The 26,493-nt window shown below is 46.6% G+C and overlaps 2 protein-coding genes across 2 annotated transcripts in view; one reads left to right on the top strand and one right to left on the bottom strand.

Annotated features, from left to right (window-relative positions):
• Positions 1 to 802: 802 nt before the first annotated feature.
• On the top strand, positions 803 to 14,645 carry RAB35 (RAB35, member RAS oncogene family). The gene is given in 7 exon segments (XM_086623331.1): positions 803 to 874; positions 4,719 to 4,769; positions 5,538 to 5,661; positions 12,472 to 12,596; positions 12,692 to 12,763; positions 12,766 to 12,815; positions 13,330 to 14,645. Coding segments are annotated over 7 exon segments (603 nt in total). The 5' UTR covers positions 803 to 822; the 3' UTR covers positions 13,459 to 14,645.
• Positions 14,646 to 21,018: 6,373 nt separating this feature from the next.
• The window catches only part of BICDL1 (BICD family like cargo adaptor 1), a 46,375-nt gene continuing 40,900 nt past the window's right edge, over positions 21,019 to 26,493 (bottom strand). Inside the window, exons 9-10 of the mRNA XM_086623603.1 lie at positions 25,325 to 25,445; positions 21,019 to 21,219 (exon numbers count right to left, since the gene is read on the bottom strand). Coding sequence (XP_086479729.1) covers positions 21,019 to 21,219; positions 25,325 to 25,445 — 322 coding nt within the window. The remainder of the gene's footprint in view (positions 21,220 to 25,324; positions 25,446 to 26,493) is intronic.

Genomic DNA, 26,493 nt, shown 5'->3' with positions numbered 1-26,493 from the left:
CAAGGCCCTTCCCGAGCTGTACACAGGCACATCTCTGGATTAAAAACCCCAGGAACGCAGCGCCAGAGTGGCCTGAACCGCCAGACCTGGCCGTTTCCTACGGCCTCGCTGCGGGCCGCCTCACCTGCGGGCTGCGCTCAAGGCACTGCTGCTGCTGCGGCCACCAGACCTGCTGCTGCGCTGCACGGTCTTGGAAAAGCACGACGCGCTCCCCGCCTTGCCGGCCTGGTCCTGCGCCTTCCCCGGAGCGGAGCGGACCGCACCTGGAAGCGCGCCGGCTCCCTCACGCCCTTGGCGCGGCCCTGGGGGCGGCCTCCCCCGCCATACCTGCGGGCCTCCTGAGGGGCTGAGGCGGGCCGCGCCACGGAAACCGGCCGGCGGCTCAGCACGGGGGGAGGACGCGCTACCGGGGAGGGGAGATCACGGCCCGGCCCCGTGTGCGAAGGCGGACAGCAGCTCCACCGCCGCCCGCCCGTCATGGCGCCCGAGCCACGCACCGAGCGCTCGCTCCGCGGCCCCCTCCGCGCAGGCGCGGCCCCCGGGCGCCGCGCGGCAGAGCGCGCGCATGCGCAGTGGCCGCCGAGGCGGTGCCAGCGGAGGGCGTTCCCGTTCCCGCGCAGGCGCGGCGCCTCGCGCCCCGCAGCGCATGCGCTGAGGCGCTCCGGCGCAGCTGGCGGCCTCCGGCGGCGGCGCGCATGCGCGGCGGCACCGCTGTCAGTTCCGGCTGTTTGTTCGGGAAGTGGATCCGGCCCGGAGCCGCCGCCGCCCCCTCCCCCCTCCCCGCTCGCTCGCGCCGCCCGCGGCCGCTCCCCCGCCCCGGCCATGGCCAGGGACTACGATCACCTCTTCAAGCTGCTCATCATCGGCGACAGCGGTGAGGGCGGGCGGCGCGGCGCGGGGGCGGGGTAGGCCGCTGGCGGGGTGGCCGCCCCTCGCCTCCGCCCGGGCTGTGAGGGGCCCGAGGGCGGCGGCCGGGCTGGGTCGGGCGCTGCGGGGGAAGGCGGGAGGGCGGCCCGCTCCGCCGGGAGCCGCTGCGGCCGGTTCTGCAGCGGCGGGGCTCCGCCGCGGTTGTGCTGCCGGTGCGCGGAGCCGGGCTGCGCCCGGGCGGGTCGCCGAGAGACCCCCGCGCTTTGGATGAGCGGGCGCGTTCGCTCGGGCTTCCTGAGCGCGTGTCTGATGAACCTGCGGAACTGGCTGCCACGGGATGTTATGGTAAATAGCCCGGCTAGGCTGAGGAGAAGAAACGAGACACGTACGAGTAAGGGCAGCACCGGCATTCGTGCCGGCATCAGCCTTTGTGAGCCGCATGTTTCGAGAGCGCCCACTAATCTCTCGCTGGGATGAGGAGGGAATTCCCTTTCCCTGTGACAGGCAGTTTAATGCGTCGGTGGGAAGGGCTGACTGCTCCTCAGCCCTAGGGACCATTGTTTCCAGTGTGGCAATGACTACCTTTTAATACTCTTTATTATCTTAATTATTTCTTAAGTCTCCGCTTCAACCTGAAGTCTCAATTCTCGAGTTTGTCACTTCTGTTAAATAAATCCTTGAAAAGCTGCAGCTTCGTGTGCTCCTAGTCATAGCGCAGGATGCAAATACTTAAAATAGCTGTGGATAAGCAGTAGTGACAGACTTTTGAAAATAGACCTGTAAATGCTTCTGCAGCAGTTTCAGAAACTTCCGGAGGGCTGGTGCATGAACTCAGCCCATGTCTGGTGCTTTAGTCGAGGCACGTAAGAATTGGGACTGGGAAGACTCCTGTATTCAGTCTGGTTTTGTGCTGGTAATGCTCCAACAGCTTGCAGTTTAATTTCCATAAACTGGAGAAGATGGCATCCACCCTCTTCTTTTAATAGAGGTGTGGTCCATAAGGCAGCAGGTCCCGGCATGCAGCAAGGCATGCCTCCTGGGCGAAAGCCTAATCTTGCATGAGCTTGGCAGTTGTCACCTCCAGAAGCTGTAGCTGTATGTAAAAATATTTTATTCTGTACCAAACTGTGTCTGCACGAAGAAGTTTGAAAGGAAGAAGGAGAGGGGGCAACAGCTTCAAGACAGCTTAAAACTTTGGGTGCTTTTGGGACCCCGTGGATTACTAAAAGCAAATGTTGCATTCTGAGTAGAGCAGTAATTCTGTTGCTTGCTGATGAGTTTCAAAACTGTTCAGGCAAGATAAACAGGATGGTGAAACTCTGAGGAAGACCTGTCATTTTGAACAATTAAATGAAATTTCTTAGCTGAGTCTTCTTGAGTCCTGATAGTGTGCCTAGTGAGAGGAAGAAAGTGTTGTGAGAATCGTTGGGTTGCCTGTAGTTCTCTGTTGTTGTAATTAAATGTCACTACGTAGCTCGAGTATTGATTTTTCTTTTCTGTTTTTGCTAACCCCAATAGGAAGGCTTTGTCCCTGCGTCCACAAAACAATTTCCTTGCCTTAGAATCACAGAATGGTTTGGGTTGGAAGGGACCTTAAAGACCATCTAGTTCCAACCCCCCTGCCATGGGCAGGGACACCTTTCACTAGATCAAGTTGCTCAAAGCCTCATCCAATCTGGCCGTGAACAGTTCCAGGGATGGAGGTGTTTGTCTACTGATGTTTATTCCCTGCAATGGGAAGTAGACTGGTACTGGATAGGATAATTCTGTCTCATTTGCTTTCCCCTGTATGCAAATATGTCAAGAGGGTAGTAGGTTTGTGTGTTTTTAGAACAGGTCATCTTGAAAAGCTGCTGGTGATCTCAGTTGTGCCACATATTTAAAAATAATCCAGGTGATCGGTGCTTTGCATGTGCTTCTTTAATTCACTCTGCCATTCAGCAAGATACGGGTTTTAGAAACTGGTAAACACAGAAATTTGCTTTTAATTTTGATTTTGCAAAGCCAATAGGCCTTTTTTTGTTTTGTTTCGTTTTACTGTCTTCAACAAGCAAAGAGGCCCTGCTAGCCTTCTCTTTTCGCATCTTCAGATAACTGTGTAGGAAGCGGAGGTCCAGGAAGAGCGTGTTTTCTCTACAGGTGAAGAGTGCAGGTCAGAGACAGTGTTTGTTTAGTGATTCCGGTGTCACCAGGAGCATGTAGAACTCCCCGAGTTCAGGACGTTTCTCTGCTCCAGCAGCTGCCTGCGTGCTGGGAGCGTGTGTGCAGCGGTGGGCAGCCTGACAAAGCAGTGGTCATGTGCAGCTCTGCAGCGTAGCCTGGGGCTGGCTGGCGTTTGAGAAGGTGGTGTGGTCTGACGAGTCTGCGGGTTCCAGCATCTGCTTGCTTTTTGTTAAGCTGGAGGCCAGTGCTGCTCGATGTGGAAGCGTAGTACTTGCTGAAACGTTTTTCTTTTTCCTTAGCTGACTGGTGTTTTGCAGGGGTTTAGCTCGTGCTAAATAACCAGTCCTCTGTTAAAGTTTAGGAACTGCTCTGCTACTTTGCTTGAGCTCAGTGTATGCATGCTGCAACTTCGTATTTTTCAGTAGCATTTTCTTTTTTTTTTTCTTTGAGATTTGTAATACTCCATTAGATATGAGCATGCCTTCTCCAGATGTCTGGTGATTTGAACTCTTTGCTGATCAGATGTGGCTTACAGGAATCATGCAGATATGTAGGTTTTTGGTTTGCCTTCTTTTTTTTTTTTTTGTGCTAGTAGCTATCTTCAGATGGCAGCAACTGAGAACTATTGGAGTTCTATATAGCCTTTGCATATGCCTTTTGCACAGGTCTTCTGCTAAGAACTTGCAAGTTATACAATTAGCTTAAATAACTTCTACCTGAGAAGATTTAATAGATAATCACCCTGGTGAAGCTGAATTTCTTCTTCATGCCATAGCAGACTTCTCTTTTGGGTAGAAGGGAGAGATAACAACTTTGAGGCATTCTGAGACTCAGATTCTGTGGGTTGGGTGTGTAGGAATGAGTTTGTTACGATTCTTGTTTGAAGCACTGGGAAAAATGCTTCCCTGCAACCGGGTGTGATCGGGGTGCAAACAGTCATTTAAGAAAATCCTGGATGAAGTGCTACTCAAAGCACTCAGAGAAATGTTACGTGGAATGTTTTGGCAAAAGGTACAACTTCAGAAAGTATGTGTCCTTCCTGTCAGATGTAGAACAAGCCTGTTTTGGGTGTCAATATAGAACAATGGTTCTCATCTCCTCTGTTTGGTTTAGGCTTCTGTTAAACTGTGGCCACGATAACACCAGCTTTATAGTACCAAACCCCAGTCTGATTGTCTAAGTAGTCCAAATTCCACTGCCGTTCAGCACGGCGTAAATGAATGGGAGGTAGGCAGCACGATGAAAGTGGAATTCAGTAGAGTAGAGCACTGCTCTTCGTACTCGTTAATCAGCAGGACGTGCTCATTTTTGGATCTTTCCTCAGGAAATGTTAGTCTGCTGATCATAAACTTGCTTCTAGTTATTACTCTTTGTATGACCTCTGAGAACAGACCACAGTTCAGAAGCTAACAGTTTGAGAGTTTGCTGAGGGCTGGAGGAAGGAGGGGACAAAAACCCTACCCCGTACTGCTACAAGAAGCGTACCGAGCCTTGGGGTGACTGCAACGTGCTTCATCAAGTACTCAAGGAGAGCTTTGAGACGAGTAGTCAAGGTGGATGGTGCTAAATTATCTGCTGAGAAAAGATCCTAGTTAGGGTTAAAAACGTGATGAACGGGTAAAACACTGTTATGTTACCTGACACTCAAGATGACTGTTCCAAGATCTTGCTGTCTTTGTTTGTCCTAGGTGTGGGCAAGAGCAGTTTGCTGTTGCGTTTTGCAGATAATACGTTCTCAGGTGAGTGGTTTGTTTACTTCAGTGAGTGACATGGTCAGTGCCTGCTGCGGTGCCGCTGCTTGGCAGGGAGTTGTTCTTCTGCATTTACCCACTGATAGCTGTACTGGAAATACAGTGTGTTTCTGACTGTGCTGGTCTTGGTGTCAGCCTATCCAAGCCATCCTGGCTGATCTTCACTTGCAACTGAAAGTACCACAGTATTTAAATACTGGCATGGTTCCAGAAATAGCTTTGCTTTTTCAGCTTATGCTGTAGTCTGCGCAGACTTCCCGTTGGCCATTTGGGATTTAGATCGATTGAATATTGTGGCTAAACCACTTACGTTTGTGACATAATTAATTTATTGGGAGGAAACTCTTGGAACAGACTGTGTTCAAAGTGAGTGATTGCACGAGCATTTAAAGCAAAGCTTTGTCTCAAAATTTTCACAAATGAAATACTTGCATAATTACTCTCCATTTCTTGAGATATTTGGGTGCTTGACCACCAATGCAGTAGAAGAATAGTTTTATCTTGTAAGCCTGAGTTCTAAATTTTAAGAGTGGCATGGGAGAAAGGGCTTTATGGCTAGAAAAAAGCTGTTAGCTGCAGATGAAAATGTGCAGATTAGCATGAGCTGACAGGGCATTTGAAATGATAAGCAAACAGGGAGAACCTTGAACTCCGGCCCAGTCTGAGAACTACTGCTAAGCAGTGTTGAGAAGTGGGCTTCGGGACATCCAAAATAGACAGGACTTAGGTTCTGACTTACCTGTGCCTTCCCTTCAGGCAGCTACATTACCACAATTGGAGTGGATTTCAAAATCCGGACAGTTGAGATCAATGGAGAGAAGGTGAAGTTACAGATCTGGGACACAGCTGGACAGGAGCGCTTCCGGACCATTACGTCAACGTGAGTATGACTGGGCTTATGATGTGTAGCTTGGCGTATGGATCCTGTAGTTCAGAGTTACCCTTTCCATATTTTAATGTTGCAGTTGATAAGCTAACGATAGCTTTGCTGGCTGCACGGTGGGACTTCTCTCAGCTGTTTTCCAGCTGATAGCAGTGGTGATATTGTGGCTGCGTTTGAAACTGGGATTTCATATTTCCTGACGGTTCTGTGCATTTCCATGACGGCTCTATCTTATTTCTCTGCTGCTTCTTTCCAAAAGGTAGAACTGGAGTTTCACTGTTCTACATATAGTAGAAAACTTGTCTCTGAAGCCTCTCCAAGAAGGTCATCCTCTGATTGAACGTATTGCAGAAGTACAGAGTGCAAACCCTCTGTCAGTGTCATGTAACTAATTAATAGCTTTGAGATCGAAGAGTAGGATTTCCGATATTTAGTTTTCTTTTAGGACAAATGCATTTTCGCGGCTGTCTTTGTGTGGGGCTCTGTTGAAGCAGACGCCCACGTGAAGTTAACCTTTTCCTTGATTCGAGTTCAGTTTCATGCTCATTGTCCTTTTGAACAGCGTGTGCACAGCTTTTCCTGTTCGTGGAGAAACCACACCCAGAGCTGCGGCGGGTGGGAACTAAGAATAAATGTGTTTGTAAACTGGTTGCTGTAAAGGTGGAACTGCTTACTGTGGCACTAGAGGGAGAGGGAAAAATACACATGGAAATGGAACTTTTGTTTCCTTTGGGTAGTAAAAAAAAAAAAATACAATTCTTGAAAGATCTAGGTGTTCCACTTGGTCTTTCCTGACTGGCTTCTCTTGTGGCTCCCATTTGAGAGGAGGATTGTTTTCAGCTGGCGTATGGGTTAATTTACTCAGGCTTAAAACCAGGGAGATTGGTTGCGTGTGCGTTGCGTCTCAACAGCTAGAAATGGCAAAACTGAACCTGATGCGTGCGCCGCCCCTTTCCTCTGCACTTCTGTACGGATATTACTGGATTACTTCCATTGTTTCTGAAGTGTTTAGCTTGGAAAAAACTCGGTTGCCTCTCGTAGGGTTCCGGTGTGTGACATCACTTCTCGTTTCGGCGCCGTGGGCAGCTTGGGGCAGGAAGTGGCGAGGGGGCAGCCCTGCTGCGGCTCCCGTCAGCTGTGTGCACGGGCGAGTCAGAGTGCCCAATTAGTGCTGAGTCAGCAAATGGCCTTCCTGTTTCCAGAATCCCTGACACGACGCGGAGCTGCGTTAATGAGCGGTGGGTCATGGGGCTGATGCCAGCTAGTTCAGAAAGCCATGGTATCCGGCGCTGAACAGGGAATACCAGGAAAGGAGGCTTCCTTTTGTGAATGGGAATAGCTGCAGATGGGACTCTGCATAGTGTTTTATGTAAATTTTTTTCTTCTATTAACATTTAAAATGGAGAAGCTGAAATGATTTGAAGGCGTTTGTGCCATGAACTGTTAGACCTCTGCTACTACTTCCTTTTGCATCGCTTTTTACCAAATGAGGTATATTTTACTCTTGGGGAAGTGAAGGCCCTATTTTCCTGCCTTAACTCTGGTAAAGTAGTTACAGAATCTTCCATGCTCAGGGAAGAAAGACTTGAATTTTGTGCAACTTTAAGCAGAAGGTCCTGTGTCTGAATGCGTTTGAAGTGTTGAGGAAAACACTGGGATTGCTGGTTACATGGTCATGAGGACTCCCCTTACCCAGTTGGCTAGCTGTGACTGTCCAGTGCTCTGGACCTAAGCATACTGCGTATAAAAATAAGGAGATAACAAGATTCAGATTTTACAAACAGTTGCATCTTTTTTTTTTTATTGGCAAAGTAATACTGTAGCTAATTTGCTTATCCCAAACTGAGTGACAGAGTTACCATGCTAGTACTTATGAAAGGGCTTGGCTCCCAGATCATGGGTGGAGCACAAGTGTGCTGTCAACAGTATAGTAGTCTTTGTCTAGTCTTTGACTAGATTGAGGTTAAGAATATAAAAGGGTGTTCCTCCAGTGTTACTGCAGGTCAGGAAGTGCCTTTACAGTTAAAGGTAGAGCTCAGATTGATGCTGAGCTGAGCCTGGCAAGGAAGTCTGAAATTAGAGCCCATCTGGTAATAATAGGAGTAGGTTGGAAGTACTGCTGTGTAGACCTAGAAATGCAAAATGGTAGCGGTGGTAGGAAGTTAATAGTAGAAAACTGGGAAACTGAAAGGTTATATACTATTTTGGTTTTACTTGACTACAGCTACAGAAGCTGGAGAACAGAATAAAACTGTTAAGGTACAGAAATCAAGTTGATTGGGAGTATTCTACAGAAACTCAGGAAAAATAAACTAGATCAGAATTTCAGACTGGGAAGTATAAAAGGCAGCGACTGTTTTTACTGTCTATTAGATGTGGAAATACTGGGATAACTGGTGCCTAGTGGGAGGAGAGACCAAGTTGTATGAATTTGGTTGGCATGGAACATCATCCAAACTCTGAATTTGATTTAAATTCACCAGAGATGTAGCATGCCAGGACTCAGCCATATTAGCAGGAACACTTAAGATGCATGAACAACCAATTTCTGCACTCGATTTGCTCTTGTAGATAGGACTACTTTGTCCTGATTCAGGACTGTGGTTTTAGGATTTAAGCTTTAAATAATAGTTGTCAGATGGTAGCTCGGGATGAGTAGCGATAGCAGAGGTACCTTCTGCCATGCATTTGTGTGGAATGACATGTTCAAGAGAGGGATAAGCTTTTTGAGATGGTAGAATTGCTGTGACTTGTAAACCAGGTACGATGGTTGAAAAACTAGTCAACGGACCTGTGACAATAGATGTGCTTCCAGGAACCTAAAAAAAAATGAGTATGAAAACGGACTATTAGAAGTGTCTGGAATTGGTTAGAATTCTAGAGGACTGAAAAACAAGGAAACATATACTACATATATGTTATATATGTATACATATAAATATACATATAAACGTATACTGCAAATTGGTGAAATATTAGGAAAGATGTTGGATTTAACCAACAACCTATCTTTCAAGTTGGCCGGTTACTTTTTTTTTTTACTGGAAAAATGAACATATATGCCCTACTGGACTGATGCAGTCAATAATACTCTCTTCTAAATCTCACTTAGCTACCGTCATGCTTCATGAAACTAGTTATTGTAACTCCAGATGCTGATCTTGGGAATCATTTACCAGAGGAACACTGAAAACTTTCTTATTGGTATCTTGTAGTAGGGAGTACCACAGTGAATGGCAAAACGTTCCCTTCTGCGTGGAAAGGTCATGGTCAGCGATGTGAGGGAGAATGCAGGTGGCTGAAGGACACAATGAGTGTGGTTAACCGCTTCTGAAGATCTTCTGTATCAAGTCTGTGATATTAGTAGGTAACGTTCCAAAGGCAGTCAGCTTATGTCTTTAGGAAGCCGTTTCCACACCAGAGCTAAATGTAAAGCCTTTAGATGTAGGTCACTTTTCTAACCTTACGGAAGATGCTTGGCTACTACCAAGCATCCAAGGGCATATACAGGTCAGGCTCGGTTGTCTTTCACCTCAACGGGATACTTTCATGGACACTCTAAATATGAATAACCGTTCTATAACTTTTTTTCCCTGTATTTCATGGATGTATTTATCACTAGGGGTAGCAGCAGGCTTTTGGGGTTTGTAGGGTACATGACAGAGCATACCTACGGTACAGAGGACAGCTAGCATCAGTCATTTAGCCCTCGAAAGGGAGCTGAAATTGAGAACTTCATTTCTCTTCTGCTGTCATTTCCATGATCTCCATCTTCCCTAAATGTGGATGAAGAAGATAAGGCATTCTTTCCCTAGTGTCAAAGCCTCAACTACCTCTTGGTTGCCAAATCCACAAAATTTACACCTACTCCTCCCTGAATGCCAAAAGCCCCATCTGTTCTCTACTCGCTAAAGCCTACAACTGTTATAAAAGCAGTTCTGCACTGCATCATTCTGAAATTTGAAGTTTGGGGTAAGATTTTGTTTTCTAGTACTGTCCTGCATTTGGGGTTGCAGAATCTTTGCTGTACTTGTTAAGCCTAAAACGTTACCTAGGACATAAGGTTGTGTCTAACAAATGACACCAAATAGCATGACTGGCTTTTTGAGAAAAACGTGTATTGTGGGGCTTAAGAGTTAGAGAATAAAAGGTAGTCATGGTCTTATCTCTGTGGCTGCTAAAAGGGAACGTCAGCCCATGGAGAAAATGACATTTTAGTGTAGATGAGGGTTGCAACCCTTCTAAAACAACGTGCCAGACAATTTTTCTTTCCAAAAATAGGAGCATGTATGCTGGTAGGAACTCAGCAGGAGTCAGGGGTTGCTGTCTTGCACAAAAGAAGATACTTCTGATGAGGTGGTTGGCAATATTAGTGCTTTGTGGCAGGAGCTCCCAGCTCCTGCAGAGTTTTGAGTGCCGTAGTGGTCTGTGCTGCATGGTCCAGCCCACAGTCCTCATCCCTGGGAGCAAACGACAACTGTGCTGACGACGTGTCAGGAGTGGGATCTGTATGTGCAGGGTGCATGTTATTCTTCTACTCTCTGACATCATACGCTTTGCTTAGAAGAAAACCTAGGTGCGTGGGCAAGGTAGGAGCAGCAGGATGCTCCTTTGGGTCCTCTGGTTTGGATGACTGGGATACCAGGCATGGTTTGATGGTGTGCAGAGCAGAATGAAGCAGCTCTGTGTAGGTGTAGCTGAACCACTGTGTTTCTCTAAAGGCTGAGTGTTGTCTTTGCAAATGTAATGCGCAGTGTTAGGGAGGAAGTGATAGGTCAGCCTGAGGGTTGATGAATTAAAAGACTGTTAGGTGATATGGGAGAGTTGGAAGATAATGAGTTTATTGTTCAGATGTAGAGAAATCTAGTGTGTTGATAGGATCCGAGACCTTTCCCTTTCTGATGCTATCACACAAAACAGTACTCATCAAAACCAGTGTGCAGTCCATGTTAGTGTCAGGAGAGGGTGGATTATTTTTGCAACATGCAGATTCAGGCTGTGGAATACTTTTTCCTCCGAAGGATCTAAGTTATGGAACAAAGTTGACCTTATAACGAAGTAAAGCACGAATGCAGTGCTCCAGCACATTTTAAAGCTATTAAAGGAACTGATTGCAAATGGACTAGAATACTTGAAAGTGCAGGATCTCTTATGGGCTGGGAATAAGTAATTCTTACCTGAGGTAGTAATTCTTGCCAAGGCAAGTGAATGCACAGCATGAATTACTGGTAAAACATGGCATGGAAGAAGTATTTGACTTTCTGGAAGTGCCCAGATGAGCAGTAGGAGCGGGCTCTCCTGCTTCCGTAGAGTATGTGTCATGTCAGAGAGAGTGTTGATACCCCGTGACTATCACTACAGAGTGATCATGAGAGGAAGGGGGTAGGGGGAGATGTGTGCACTCTGTGTGCTGTGTGCCTGTAGGAAGTTTGTCTTGATGGTTTATAAAGGCAAGTGGCTTCTGTTATAGAAGAGACGATGAAGCTGAAGGTGGGGGAGAGGTAGTGACTTGCTCCAGTGCATCAGTAGCAGAAGTAAGCCAAAGCTTTGGGATCTTCTGAAAGGTAGTGCGTTTGGACTGGATTAAAAGGCTTCAAAGCTCAAAGATATGTTCGCTGAGCTAGGATAAATTATCAAAGAGGACCAGAGTGGTCACAGCGGACGTGTCTAAAGCACAGCGGAAGGGAGAATGCTGCAAGAGGTGCTTGTGGTAAGAGATCAAGGTCTGGAAATGTTGTCACAATTTAATGGAAAATCCTCAGTTTTGGTATGCTGGAGTCGTGGTTTTGTTTTATTAAACATCTTAATAAATTTACCGTAACAAAGAGGAGGGAAATGAAAGGGAAAGAGGAGGAAATGAAAGGGAAAGAATAAAGCTACACAAATATAAAAACTGGATGCCAGTGCAAACCTCGCTGTCAACTGTTTTCAGTTATATTTCTTTTTTGTCAACGCTGCCTAATTTGCAGTAGGGAAAATACCTGATAGCCTGTGAATGTGGCTGAAAACTGAGAAGGTGGAGCTTGCTTTTTTTTTTTTCTGTATAGCATTCTCATGGTGCACATACTGTCTGCCTTTAGTAGGTTCATGCAGGTGATAGTGTTAGAACTTGAATTCAGATATGTTTTCTTGCATATCAGAATGGCCATCATCTTTTAAAGGGTGCTGATTGCTCAAGACTATGGGAATAAACTGAAATGAAGCTTATTTTTAATGGCTAAAGGTAATAGAGTGTGTTGAAAGCACATATGGAGTCGATCTGTTGAGTAGGAAGGTGCGAGCAGAACCAGTCGCTCAACAGGACAGAAATTTTTGTGAGCTCAGAGAACTGTGAATGAGGGTTGGGTATTTTGGAGATCTGTTGAAATTGAGTCTGTAAGTGATCTTTCACCATAACAAAATTGCTCTGCAAAAACTTGATGTGGCCTGTACAACACGAAGGTTCACATCACAGCCAGTTCTGAGGACGTACTGGGGGCACCACTACCTTTCCTCGCGTAGCTGAAGGCAGTATTCGTCTTTGAAGGTCTTGCCAGCCTGAAAAGGAAGTAAAACAGCCCTCTTTGGACTTTGAAACCTACTTGTATAGCCTAAATGAGCAGGGAACTCCGTAGGTTTAGAGGGATAGCATGGGTCTAGCTGTCGTAAAAGAATTAAATGACTCCCAGTGGAAAGAAAATGGAGGCACTTGATTGCCGTTGACTTGGGGATTTGTTATGAGTCTTGTAGAAGCTAAGTGAAAGAGAAAGAGCTGGAGAAGGGGATATGTAGCTTGGATTAACATTATTGTCTTTTCCTCCTCTATAGGTATTACAGAGGAACACATGGGGTCATTGTTGTCTACGATGTAACCAGTGCAGAATCTTTTGTGAATGTAAAACGGTGGTTGCATGAAATTAATCAAAATTGTGATGATGTCTGCCGGATACTAGGTACGTTCTGATCAGAGAGTTTGACAGTGGCTTATTTAGTGGGCTGATCTGCTGAAGTACCAAACTGACTGGTTTTTTTTTCTTTCCTGTTTCAGTGGGGAATAAGAATGATGACCCAGAGCGAAAAGTGGTGGAAACAGAAGATGCCTATAAATTTGCTGGGCAGTGGAGATCCAATTGTTTGAGACCAGCGCCAAAGAAAATATTAATGTGGAAGAGGTAATGTAATATGCAGAAGAGTATAGATAAAACGATTTGGGCATAATGATTTGAGAAAAAATAACAATTACATTATTCCATTGAGGAAGGAAGATAAAATGCTTTGTACAAGTTGCAAGTGAGTAGGTAAAATGTCAAAAGAGGCATCCAACTGTGTTTGGAAGAGTTGGGGAAGCAAAATGAAGGAGCTCACATGGCATTTTCACTAGCTTTACAGTACTAACGTATCAGGCATGGTCTCAGGAAAGACTTGTCGCTAGGGAGAATGCTTCTAGGAGGTAGGACTGCCTACTCCTCACTCGCCAAACTGACCTGTTTTTATTTACTGGTTTGGGAAAGGGGGTAGAGGTGTGGGTCAGGAAGGTACTGGATTTCCTCTTGGCCTGTAGTGGGTTGGGGAAGATTTCTGAACCAAAGAAATATCTAAAAAAGCAGAGTTGCTTCAAAAGAACAACATCCCACAAAAGCTGGCCTGAGTTCCTGGGTGGTCTGACCTTGCTTGTTTCTCTTGCAGATGTTTAATTGCATTACAGAGCTAGTCCTGCGAGCGAAGAAAGAAAACTTAGCAAAGCAGCAACAGCAGCAACAGAATGATGTGGTGAAGCTAACGAAGAACAGTAAAAGGAAGAAGCGGTGCTGCTAATGCCCTTTCCCTGCTGCAGAGACTCTGCTCTCAGACAGATCAGCCCCTCCAGCTAGACTCGGGCAATTCCACTGGGGCAGGCTTTGGGAGGACTTTCTCAGTTTTGTGCCGTTATTTAAAGATTACTTTTTCTCCATGTTTTCTATCAAGAGGCGCTGGCACCTTACCACTTCAGTGCCAAGAAGGTATCGGATGGAATCTTGCCCCCCTCTCCTCCCCTGCTCATTCCAGTGCGCCTTGTAGACAAGAAGGACGTTGCCTACCAAGTGACTAATTAACCCAAGAGTTTGTATATAATGTATATTGCTTTAAACCAACCTCGCCTCCCTGTTGTCGCTTTGGCTTATGCCTTCTTAATGTCAACCAATCATGGACTGCAGAGTTCATCTTTTAAAGAAATAGTACAAAGTTCTTAATTCGACCTGGCCCCAGACCGGCAGCAACTGCTTCCTGCGGCCTCCGGCTGCATTTCTGTTGGGCTTCAGGCTGGCAACTGGTGCCCCTGGGGCCTATGGCTTCACCTGGAGTTCCAGGCTTTTACTGGGCTCAGGCTTTGTTTTTCTAGGTACCAGGATTGCAGGTGTCGCTGCTGGAGCCTGGGGTTTCACTTCACCAGCCCCTGGGCTGGCAGCTGGTGCTGCTGCTGGGGCCTTGAATTTCAGTTTGCCATGATCCAGATTTGTGGCTGGGTCCTTGGGTTTCACCTTCTTGTGCTGCAGCCCAGCTGTACCTGTGCTCTCCTTTAGTTTGTATCAAGATACTGAAAAAGAAACTGACCTGCAGAAGTGGGATTTATTTGGATAAATTTTTTTTTTACAAAAAAAAAAGCGCAAAGTGTAAACTCCTTTGACCTCTGCTTCTGGTTCTGCCAGGGTCCTAAGTGAGGGTCCATTTCTTTTGAGAACAACACAAACCATGTGATTCTGCCAAAAACCCCAAACTTCTTGTTGCCCTGTCCACAAATAGGCGATCTGAACTTGAATGTGAATTTTGGTGGCAAAGCTTTTGTTTTTGAGAGAGAAAAGGCATGAAAAAAAATCCAGCTGTTCTGGATTGATGTCTGAATATGAAAGCTGCTGCAGGATCATTCCCAGGATTCTTCTGTTAGAGAGGAGGACTGCTGTTTAATGTAAAGAAATGGAAAGCTTGCTTGCTTGGGTTGTGTGGTGGTGGAGGATCACCCTTGGAAACAACTGGTTTTGCTATGCTCAAGCAACGTTTTCCTGGTCCTTGTTGGCCTTTCTGGGAAAACAGGCTCAGTTCATCAGCCTGAATAGATGTACTTAACGGTGGAGAGTGTATGTGCACGTAGCTAAAATATCAATGTCTGGGCTGCAAGTACATGCTCAGCACCTGAATAATTGCCTAAATAATAATAATAAAAAGAATTTTTCCTTAAAATGACTAAAAGGCATGGAGGGCATGACTTCCTTTAAGACCTTGAAGGTAGATGTACTCAGTTTGTCAGTAAGTGGCCCTATGGAATTGCTGGCCTTAGTGGTAGGATATGATTCACTGATGTCCATGAGCTTCGAATCAGCCCACTTCTCTCCCTTCCTCCCCCTCCCATCAGGAGAGGCTAAATTTTAATCACTTATTTTGCCTGCATTGTTTTAGATTTTACGGGTTGTGGTAAGAGCCCTAATCATGCAATCACATCACGATCAATCACGTTAAAGACTTTTTAAAAAAATGCAAACAATGAATGTGTTCACGTTGTTTTGGTTTGGTTTTTTTTTTTTTTAATCAGTTCAGGTGCGGGAGTATGTATCCAGCTGCCTTCACCCATCTCTTTTCTTCACATATCTTTCATCGGTAACCCAAGATTAAGAATGAGCTGGGATGATATTGCTAGTTTGAGCTCTGATAATTGTGAGACTTGAGCGGCTGTGGAAGGTGGCGGCTTAAGTTCCACCAGTCCATCCTGTCTGCTTTCTGATGTCGAATGTGGTGTGTGCCCAAGGAAGGAGCTGGGTCAGCCCTCAAGCCTTCCCGTTGAAATGAAGCTGTCCTGTGGCCGTTACCACTGGCAGAGTAAAGGCCCCGGCGGCGTTACTTTGGGACTCTGGTGGTAGCGTGTGTGCAGATCTAGGAGGGAGTAACATCATACAGGCAGAAGTAAAGAAAATGTCTGAATTTACTGGAAATGATGCAATAAATGAGGAAATGGTGCACCCAAGCTTGGAGTGTTCTCTTATATGGAAAGATTGGTCCTCTTTGAGTCCAGGTCTTCGTGGCCACGGTTTGAACTCTACCAATCCAGGTGTCCAATGTCCTGGCTTGAAGTGGGTTTCTTTTTATTTTTTTCCTGGAGCTGGCTGTAGAGGAGCAGTTCTCTCTGCTCTTGCCACTGACTATTCAATTGGAAGGGGTGGGGACTGTGTCTCTAGTGGTGCTGATGTGAAGTTTCCTAAATGTTGAGCAACGGAATGTCTAACTGGTTTGCTAGGATTATTTCTGTAATGAAAGTTTCTAATTATGCTTTTTAAATAATTTAAAAAACTAAAAATAAAAGTTACAAGCTGCCAAATCTTTTTCGAGGCTCTGTTTCCTCTGCTGTCCAGCATCTGGAGGTGGAGGGTGGCAAGCCCGGGGTAAGCTCTTCTGCTCTACGTAGGGGTTTCTTCCTCCTGGGAAGGGGGTACTGGCAAAACCACAGTTCATGCTTTCAAATGTTGACTTGCTATTCTGGTTTTCTAATGTGAATGGAAGAGTAGGCTGGAACCGGTAACCTTATTCCTGCGAGAAAGTGGGATGCTTGTGATTTTGCTGCAATCTTTTATCTTTCTGTTGTACAAAAAGCCTTGAGGGAGCTTCGAAAGCTTCTCCTCAAAGGCAGTGAGTTGATTAAAAACTATCTGGAGTCTCTCCTTGCTTTCCCAGGAAACAAACGTATGTTTTTTCTGTATAGGAACTACACAGCCGTTGCTGTGCTTGTTGCCCTTAGCATTCACCCACCCCTGCCTGCCCTTGACGCCCAAGCGGGCTACCGAAGGCAAGTCCTCATGTCTGGAGAGGTGTGACCAAAGCTTGCTGTGGGCAGATCCTTTTCTTCTCTCTGTGCTCTTCTGAGATGATTGTGTAGAGGGGAATCCTGGGGACGTGCAGATGGTCTGAACTGCAACTGGTGCAAGCTGGAGGTGTGCATTGCCCATCCATGTTTTGTGTCTAAACTCGTTAAAGTTTGAATATCCCTCCATATACAGGGCAGTAACTGATCCAAATGGCTGGAAGGTGGAGATTTACAAGCCCGCCCTCCTGGTTTCCTGTGCGGCAGGAGATGTGAATGCTTCTAATGTTCTTTCTCCAGGACTGTTCTGAACACATGCAAGTGCTTTACGTGGCTGAATTTCTCGGGATGATGAAGTACTAAAGATGTTGTTAGGTGTTAGGATGGCAGTTTAAAAGTGAGCTTGTTCTGCAGCTAGGCAAGAGAAGCAGTGACGTGAGAGCTGAGACGGTATCATATAAATGATCTGTTTTATTCTGAAGAGAACTATTTACAAAAGAAGTAGAGCATTGTTTTTACTAAAATATGCCTTTATAGATTTTTATAATATGTATCTTATAAAAACCATACACTTATTTACATGACTGCTACATACAAAAATTACAGCACTGTGGTATATGTACATATCTATAGATACATTCTTTCTGCTTGTCCCTGCTGTGTGCTTTTTCCCTCGTGATCTAAGGGAATCGTTGCTGCAGCACCCAGACACTTCCTTTCTTGGCTTTTTGGTTTAAAACATCTTGCTTTTTATAGCCGAGTGGGGAGCAGAGGGTTTGCGTGATGTAGAGGCATATCTGGAATTTACCATTCTAAGTAGGACAAGTGCATGCAGCTATCAAGTCCTTGTGCACGCAGCACTGCCTGTGACCTCACTTCTTGCTTCGCTGTGCAAAATTACTCTGTCGTCATTAATTGATCTCTTGTTCATCTCGACGGCAAGTTGCTGATCTAAGTTTGTATTAAGATAAAGTGCTAGTGACTTGCCTTGCGTTTACACTTACTTGTTTCTTGTTTACAGCTGCAGAGTTTACTAAAGGGAGATTGATCCCTCTTCCCTTAGGCTGCCATAATAAACGTTTGCCCACACAGTCACCTGTTACTTAACTGTGGGAAGGTTGTTTGTAACCTTAATCTCAGCAGGCATCTCTTCTCTGTGCAATGTTGGAACAGTGACTGTGCAGCACTACTGTTCTATTTACCAGTATCTCAAAAGCAAGGGTGAGTGGTGTACTTAGAGCTGCTGATCCCACTCCTTGAATCTGCTTTGGGATCCCAAGTACCTGCTGGATTAATGCGCTTCCTCCATCTCATTCACTGGAGCAGATGTTTCCTTTAGGCCGTGTGTGTTCTGGAAGTATCAAGTATCACAAGTGGAGCGTCTTCTACCCAACACTGCAAGGATGATTCCAGGCTCCTGGCCGTGACAGGATGGAGATGGGGGTTTTAATGACAGCTTAAGGTGAAATAGTCAGGACCTTGTTAAAACATAGTGTGACAAATGAGGATGTGAAGGACTGCATTGATGAGGTTTTTGAAAACAAAACATCAAAACCTAGCTGCTATGTTAAGGCAGTTTCTGTTCCTGTTGAGTAGCAGCTCAGCACAAGGAGGTCTCCTTTGGTGTGTTGTCCAGTTCATTAAACCCAATTCTCTTGCAGTTCTGGGTTTAGTAGTGCAACTAAGTCTTTAGGGTTAAAGGACTAGTTTTAAGAAATCGTACCCAACTGGCAACTTAGAACACGCTGACTTTCCTCTTGCAATCTCTTCCATCATGGTTATTAAATAAATAAAATTGCAATGGATTAAGGTAGGTTCCTCCTTAAATGAAGAGATGTGCTGTGCATTCAGTTGCCTACGCCTGCACTTTCCTCTCAGCAAACATGTAGCAGAAGGCACCTTTCTTCATCTCATTCCTATGTCTGTTGGATAACTTAAGGCCCTTGCCTTGGGATTGCACACGTACATACACACGTCCATCCTCATGGGGGTAGGGTCCCACACGGCTGCTGGGCGTGTGGCTTGAAGAGAGCTGTGGGGCCTGGGAAATGACAAGTGACAGCAGCAAAAGGGTCCGTGAGGACCAAGATGTTCACATGGCTCTCCCACAAGAAGCAGGGCATCGTTTTCAAACTGTGTAAGACAACTGTTTGCAGACGGTGCTGGAATCCATGAACCCACGCCTGATTTTGCAGGTACCAAAGTTTGTGTTAATGCATGTGGGCGTAACGGAGTCCCAACAGCAGGAGATGCTGAGCATGTGCCTCATATTTCTGCCCTCTTGAGAGCCACAACATAGGTAAGACAGGAGGATGAGGACTTGCCATCCTGAGAAGGTGCCTGGCACTGCACTTGGTCCCTTTCCCTTACTTGCACAAGCTGATACAAGCAGATACTCAACAGTTGAGCATTGCCCAGAAAGGAGAGGCCAAGGTTTAATTCCCTTCCCTGCCTGTGAGACTCCAGACTCCTCCTGACTCCAGACTCCTTTCCCTGTAAGCATCAAGCTGTATTGGTGGTGCTCTACCTAAGTATTTCCTGGAGCAGGATCTGCTGCTCACCCAGGTTTCATTGCTTTCAAGTAAGTGAGTTTTACCACTCGGCTTTTTACCATCGTTTTCAATCCCCAAGAGTGCTCTGCTCCTTGCAACATGGAGCTACCTCAGTGCAAGATGATTTCATACCAGTGTGGTAGTTTCATGCTAACAAGGAAAAATGGGAACGCTCAAATCTTTGTAGGCAGAAAGGATGTTTGTACTGAGGTATTATGGATGTTCTATCCCATAGATAAGTTGAATAATAATAAAAAAACCCAAGCCACCAACCTCTTACCTGCTGCTTGGAAGAAGGTGTTTGATACCTAATTCCAGCAGAAAGCTTGTTACTGTGAATAGCGAGCAGAGATAGCAGCTCCCTGTAGGGTGGTGTTTTAGCACCTAAGTTGTGGAGCAGGGCAGAGCTGAATGTGTACCTAGCTCCATCTCCTGTGGGACAGTGTGGGTGGCAGCTTCTTCAAAGCAACGGGGAAACAAATTAGGGCCTGTGGATTACTGTGAGCTGGGAGAATGCATGAAAATTGCATGACAGCAGCAGGACTTCTTGGAACTTAGGCTGGCATTCCTTGCTGGTTTATGATGGTAGACTGTGTTAAAGAGAAGAGCTGTAAGGTGCCCATCCAGTGTGTAGGGAAGGTCCCTACTGAAGTATTGCAGGATTTCCAGCACCGCTATGTGCATACATCAGATAAGCTACGTTCCTTCTGGTTGATCAAGTCATGCTTACAGCAAAGCAGGCTCTGATCTTCTTTGCTCAAAAGGAGATTTGGCTACCTGCTCGCTGAAGGACCAAGTAATAAATGACCCACAGGCAGAGACAAATACTCATCAGTTTTGTCAGGCCATAGCTAATGTTTCTGTGTGGGGCAGAGTAAGCTGCAGGCTTTCCAGAGCTTCGTAGACACCCTGACTGCCTTTGGCTTTCCTGAAGGTAGATGCCCGCTTGCTTTCTGAGGATTGAGTCTGCCAACCCAGCGTTAAAAGCCTACTGACATCGTTACGGGTAGGCTTTCAGTGAATTGTTAGTTATGCTTTTTTTTTTGGGGGGGGGGGTCTATCCACTTAAAATGACAGGTTTCTTACTCTGTCTGGGAGGTGTACATGGCTTTGGGGAAAGGTGTGTGATGTGCTGAAGCTCCGCAAGTACCTTTGGAGGGACAGCAGGTGCCCCAGGACTGAACATCCACAACTCTTACTCAGTTTGTAACCTGTTGTAGATGGTCAGGCTGTTGGGGAGAAATCCTTAATGTTCTGTGTAACTACAGACTTTTCAACTTTCATCTCTGTAACAGGAGGGAGCTAGAGAAGACAAGTAACATCAGCAGTCTTACAACTGCCCTGGTCTGCGAGGAGCCTGGATTCCCAGCTACGCAGAGCTGCAGGGATGATGGCGCCCAGGCAGGATCTGCAGCAAGGACTCAACTTCCACCATGACGAAAGCTACACTTGTCAAAAGATGGCAATGCTGGGGCCAGAGTGACTCCAGTCTCAGTGGGATGGATGGAGGACATCACAGCTGCCAGGACTGGAGGGCGGTGTAAGTGACTCCCCTCTCTTCTCTTGCATTCAGCCCTCTTCTTCCCTCTGTGCTCACTGTGACGGCAGCTCTCGATCCCCTGCGCTGCTTTGTCTTGGGGCTGCTTATTTCCTTCTCCAGCATGAGAATGCTTTTAAGACAATCAGATTATTCTTCACAGCAGAAACTGGACAGTGTCAAAGCGCCTAAAATGTACCCTGAAGTTTATCACTTCACTTAAAGAATAAGAAAAGTTTCTTTCTATTAATATCACATTGTCAATTTGCAAATCTCCAATTCATGTAAACATTTGGTTCAGACCAGGTGCAGTGTAAATAGTGCAGAGTCTCAAGGGTTAACTCCTTTGCCCCTTTCTTGTTTTTCTTCGTGGATCAGAGTTGGGTCCATCAGCAAGCCGGGCAGCTGCCCCACTCCCCATCTTGAAGCAGGAACTGTTGGAGAGGTTTCTCTTTTTCAAATTAATTTTTCTTGAAAAAGGAAAAGAGCCGGTTCCCTTCTGCCCCAACGGGCTCGTCCCCCTGCTGCTCCGGCCTGACCCCGGGGGAGGGCCTGGCACTCCGCTTTGCGCCGTAGCCACTGGAGAAGGAATAAGCAAGCTGGCTCCATTCCTTCGGGTGTTTGTCCATCAGCTGCTGGTCAATGACCCTGTGCATGTCATCCTGCAGCAGAGGAAGAGGAGAGGGTGGTTAGTGGCAGCTGGTGCTCAAAGAGAGCTCACGCAGGGACGCAGCTGAAATGGATGTGGAAGGTGCTGTGATGAGATGGAGGAGAGATGACAAGAGTGGGGACAGGTCTAGCTCCCCACTCAGCAGGAGGCTCAGTCTTGCTTGCTGCTGTGAGGCTTTTTAGTAAGCGAGGAAGGTAAATCACACAATTCTGAGGGATAAATTACTCAGATGGTCTCACAGAGGAGCATCACACCTGCTTGGGACTCTGTGACATCCCTGAACTACGTTTCTCTGCTGTCTGCAGCTTGCAGATGTCCCCGTTGGGGGGGAGAGATAAATAAAAAAGAACAACTGCAGCTGAAAGCAAATGCCAGAAAAAGTAAGGATGCCCGTCTGAGCAGGTCTGCATGCCTGCCATGTGGAGCAGGCAGGTAGGCATCACAGAGCTGCCTGCACAGCCACTGTTAGTGGGGCTTCTTCAGGAAGGTGCTGCTGGGAGCCGAGCGGCTGGGGCCAGGCATGGGCCACCAGACCCCACGTCGGTTTTGCACCAGACTTAGCGAAGGGAACCGCAGTCGTCCCTTAGACCCATTCCTTCCCCTAGAGCCAGCACAGAGGTGGGAACTCTCTGGCTGACAGCTTGGCAGGAACAACTGCACTGTGGTTTTTTAGATGTACCAGAAACGCTCTGGTTTAATCTGTGTTTGCAGCACAGCGAAATCGCTCTACAAAAAATAGTCAGTCTGTTGCTGCTAACAACGTGCTAATGTATTCCTTGAAAACCTGGCTATCAATCCTACAAATTTTAAACCTTCAGATCCATCATTTCTGCTATAATTGCATATTTAAACTGTAACTTAGTGAAAACGTATGTACACAAACTAACCCCACAGGAGAAACCAAGTGTTCTCCAGTGGTTTGGTCCCTGATTAGGACTGAGGGCACTATCTGGTGAGAACAAGGGAACTGTGGCTGAGCTGTAGTGGTGGAAGTGCTGTTCATTCGGCACCTCGTGCAGGGCAGCCCATGAGGGCAGCACTGAGATGGAAGGGAAGGTGCTGCCATCCTCCAGCGAGTGCCCCAGCTGCTCTGTAGCTCCATGTGGAATATGAAACGGCTGACTTGGACTGGAAACTTGAATGATGGCTAATCTCTTGTCGCACCATTTTCTGCAGGGAAAAGGACTGACAGCCATGGCCTGGACCTGAATTTAGTATGGAGACTTTTCCTGGGGGAGCAGGAGGATGCAGAGCTACGTGGACTGGGGAAGCTTTGGATCTTTTTAAAGCAGGGCTGGAAAGAGGAAAGGCAGAGGGAGAGTTGAAGAGGTTAAGGTAAACATCAGCATTAAGGTGAAACAGGTTTCCAGAGGGAAAGCTGCCACACAAAAACATATAGCACTTGGCTTTTGAAGGCACCTCTTCTAGAAATGAGGTAGGCATCCAGGCTCCAGCATGGCAGATCTGTGTCCTTGGTTAACAAGGGATGAGTATAATTTTTGTATATATATTTTTATATGTATATATACATATACAAAAAATATGATATATATATAAAAGTACAGTATGCACTATTGAGAGTGCACTCCATTCGGGTCCCTGTCTGTCCGACGCATGAACCAGAAAGCACAGCACTTGGCTGTGGAGATCCGTGGTAGATGTACACAGCGAGGCTGGGGTAGAGCTTGCTGTCCCTGCCTTGGCACCAAGCAGGGGCACAGGAGTGTCTGGGGACGCCAAGGCAGGGCAAACACCAGTGCCCATCTGATAAAGCAGACCCATAAAGCTGAATAACATGGTACCAGCGTGCTCTGGGCATTCCAGGCAGGAGTTTCTGCTCTTTACAGAAAGGGTGAGGCTGAAGGAGGTGCTGGGCTCCCTTGCTTGAGATAAGGGTTGAAGCTGCTCGAGGAGACCTCGGAGGCTGGTGGCTGTGGCCATGCTGGCATTGCAGTATTTTCTAACCTAACGGTGCCACTGTCACTGTTGCACTGAAGCCACTGAGCTCTCGTTTCAGAGAAGCAGTCCTCTTCGCTTCCAGGTTTGCTCCATGTTCCTTCCTTACCCCCAGTAACATGCCCCCTGCCTCCAGTTAAATAATAATGAATACCAGTGGGGGTCAGATTAGGCATGGGGCAAGGTGCACATCCAGCCCTGTGCTACTCCCGTGCTGGGTTTGGATGTGTGGGATTTTGCTCGTGGTGTTTTTTATAGCCCGTATAATGTGTTTACAGAAAAGTGTAATCTTGTTGATGGTTCTCGGCAAAGTGCAGACCAGAAGTGTGGAAGAGCAAAATTTTATGAGATTAAAGCCTCCATTTATGTGCAGCTAAAGCAGAGAATCTCATCCCATTTTATCAGAAACATTCAGCTTTGAAAAATAGTCCCCAAAATACATAAATCACTTGACTTGTCTTGTGCCTCTGCAGTTAAGTTGCTGTTCTGGGGACATCAGATGCTTGGAAACTATTTTGCTACTGTATAATAACGCTTGAGGTCAGTATGTTGGAGACAACTTTCTGCAGTGCTTGTGGGCTTGATCCTTGTCTCAGAGAGCTGATGGGAGCAGCATTTGGGTTGCTGTATTGCTGCAATTGGACGACATAGTGAGAAAGCAAATGCCTGTTGTTAAAACCCTAAGCTGGGCATATTCCAGCACTAAACACTGACTGTACTAGTAAGTAGGTCTCAATTTATACCATCCATTCAAACTGAAGCAGAACTTGGATACAGGCAGTGCCTATGCAGAGCACTGAATGTCACTTACTAGATAACGAGACTGAGCAGTAAAATCCCAGTCTGTACTTCCAGAAGTTTTCCAGATACTAGATGTGCCAAATACAGAGGATTAATCATATGCGCACCTCAGCCTGGCTTTCCTTGTGGTGACTTGGAGGGTAAAACCCCACTATGGGGTGCAGGATGCTGCCCCTTGTGCCCTGGCCTGGTGCTGAGGTGGGGAGTGTTTGCGTTCAGAATATCGTTGGGTGATGGAGATCCCCCACTGGCCCCTCTTGCCAGATGATGGTGAGGACAGAGATGGGCGCGGGTGATGGTGTCGGCAAATGGAGCAGGCGAGGGGATGGAGCGTGTTGGGCAAGGGTGTGGGGAGCTCACCTCAAAGGCAGGAGGGGTGTACGACTAAAGCTGTTGGTACAGGAACTGAGAAAGGCCACTAGATCAGAAACCAAAGGAGCCAGATAGTAAAAAGCCCTGAGGAAGCAAACTGTAAGCAGGAGAAAGAAAAGAAGAGAAAAAAAAAAAAAGAGAAACGAAAACACAGTGGAGTTGAAACAGGAGCAAGGTTGTACGGGAGAGGTTTCTACCGGTCAGGCTGGTTGTTAGTAGCGTTGGGGTCTTGCATGGTCTGCAACAAATTACTATAACTGGCCCAGACCTTTTCTCTTGTATCCGCTCGTTTTCTATGGAAGTAGCCCCCCTCGGTGCTAGCTTCTGGGAGGAGACTGCTTTGTCTCCTCTCCAGGGCTCTCTGCCTTCACGTGGGTTTTCCCCACAGAGCCCAAGTAGATCATCGCCAGGGCAGCCACGGAACTGCTGTGGGTTTATGTTTTTTTACCTTGGTGGAGAGCTGGGATTTTAGCTTCTCCATTTTGCCGGATCTTCTGAGTTGATGAAAACAGCACAGCTACACCGCAAAACAATCACCACCAGCTCTCTGCCTCCCACCTTTCTGCTCCGTTACGGAAATGCAAGAACGTGCTGTGCCCACATGTCCCCAAGGCTGCACCTGCCCAGGGACAGCTCCTGCACCTTCCCTCCCCAGGCCACAGCAGGTTACTCTGCAAAGTGTATGTTCTCCATGGGATGCAGTTTGTTTCTTCACTTTAAATGGGTAATCCTGTATAATTAATTAACAGCTCACAGCTGAAAGGCTTTGAGCAGGGGAGGGCTGTGTTTCATCTCCAAGCACCACTGCATTACTGGCTCCTGCAGAGCCCAAAGCAAATGCTCCTATCTATGGATGCCCAGGCTGAGAAAGCAGCAAACCCACAGGGAGGGGGACAAAGTCACCCAAAGGTGCCTCCCAGGTCACGTGCCACCCAGACCCTGCCCTGCAGTGACCGTGGGCTGCTCACCTGCCAGGCCTCCAGCTGCTGCGAGAGGTTGACTTTCTGCTGGATGGCGTCCAGCAGCTGGCTGTTGAGGGACATCATGTCGATCTTGCACTTGGCCAGCTCCACCTCCACCGCGTTCTTCCTGGGGGAGAGTGACAAATTGGGGCATGTGACTTTTTCTTTTTTTTTTTTTTTTTAAAGGCAGTGTTAAACATATCCTTGAGGAGAAAGTCCACAATTTCTTTTATTGGCAAGTCTCCAAATCCTAAACTGGTCATCTCTGCCGTATTCTGGACAATCTATTCATCTGAAGAGTGGGACAGAACTGTAGACATCGTTCCTACAGTATCAGCAGATTTCTGGTAAGCACACCATGAAGAACACAAAAAGATACTCAGATACACTGCTGTGGAAGATACTATAGTGTGCCTGGATAATGTGCAGGATCTACCATCAAAAATGGAGATCTAAAATGAGGTAGAATTTACATATAAGTAATTTTTCCTTTTCTTCTGCTTACTAATGCATAGGAAAGGAAACGGTATGTGCTAAAACCCAAATGATCTGTGTGTGATCACTAGATCAATAAGTTGCAATATAAAACAAACAAAAACCCCTCAGAGAGAAAAACTCTGCTTTCAGTTGGGACTTGGACTGAAGGAAGGAAGAAATGAAGGAAAAAAGTTTATTACAGCATATGCTTTTTAGGAAAGACAAACTGTTAAAATCGTTTGAATTAAATTTTATGCTTTAAGGAAAGCTCCCAGTTTCAATGGGGTTGTGCTGGTCCTTGGGAACACTGCTGCTGCCTTTCTTTCCAGGCATTTGGTGGCCACCAGGCATGTGACGCCATGGCCAAGGTTGCCCAAAGTGCTCTGAGTGCTCAGTGGCTGAGATGTTCCAGCTGCTACTGGCTAGTGGAAAGGAATTCTCCCCTAAGAAGGAGCAATTTCCTAAGCTGCCCAAGCTGGGAAATGTTGCTTATCATGCTGGGAGCACACAGGTGAACACAAACCTTAAGTTTTCAATTAACTGCTGTGTGATGGGAAACCGTAACAGGACTTGCTGGGAACCATCTTTCCTTGCAAACGTTTTCAGGAGAAATAATTGCATCTTATTAACTGTAGCTAATTCATCGCCTTCTAATAGCTCCCTTGCGCTCCCCTGCAGAAGAGCAATTTGGGAATGTG

Source organism: Tauraco erythrolophus, chromosome 19, assembly GCF_009769465.1.
Source record: "Tauraco erythrolophus isolate bTauEry1 chromosome 19, bTauEry1.pri, whole genome shotgun sequence".
NCBI classification, from domain to species: domain Eukaryota; kingdom Metazoa; phylum Chordata; class Aves; order Musophagiformes; family Musophagidae; genus Tauraco; species Tauraco erythrolophus.
The sequence above is the reverse complement of the archived record's forward strand: the minus strand, read 5'-3'. Positions and strand labels throughout refer to the sequence as shown.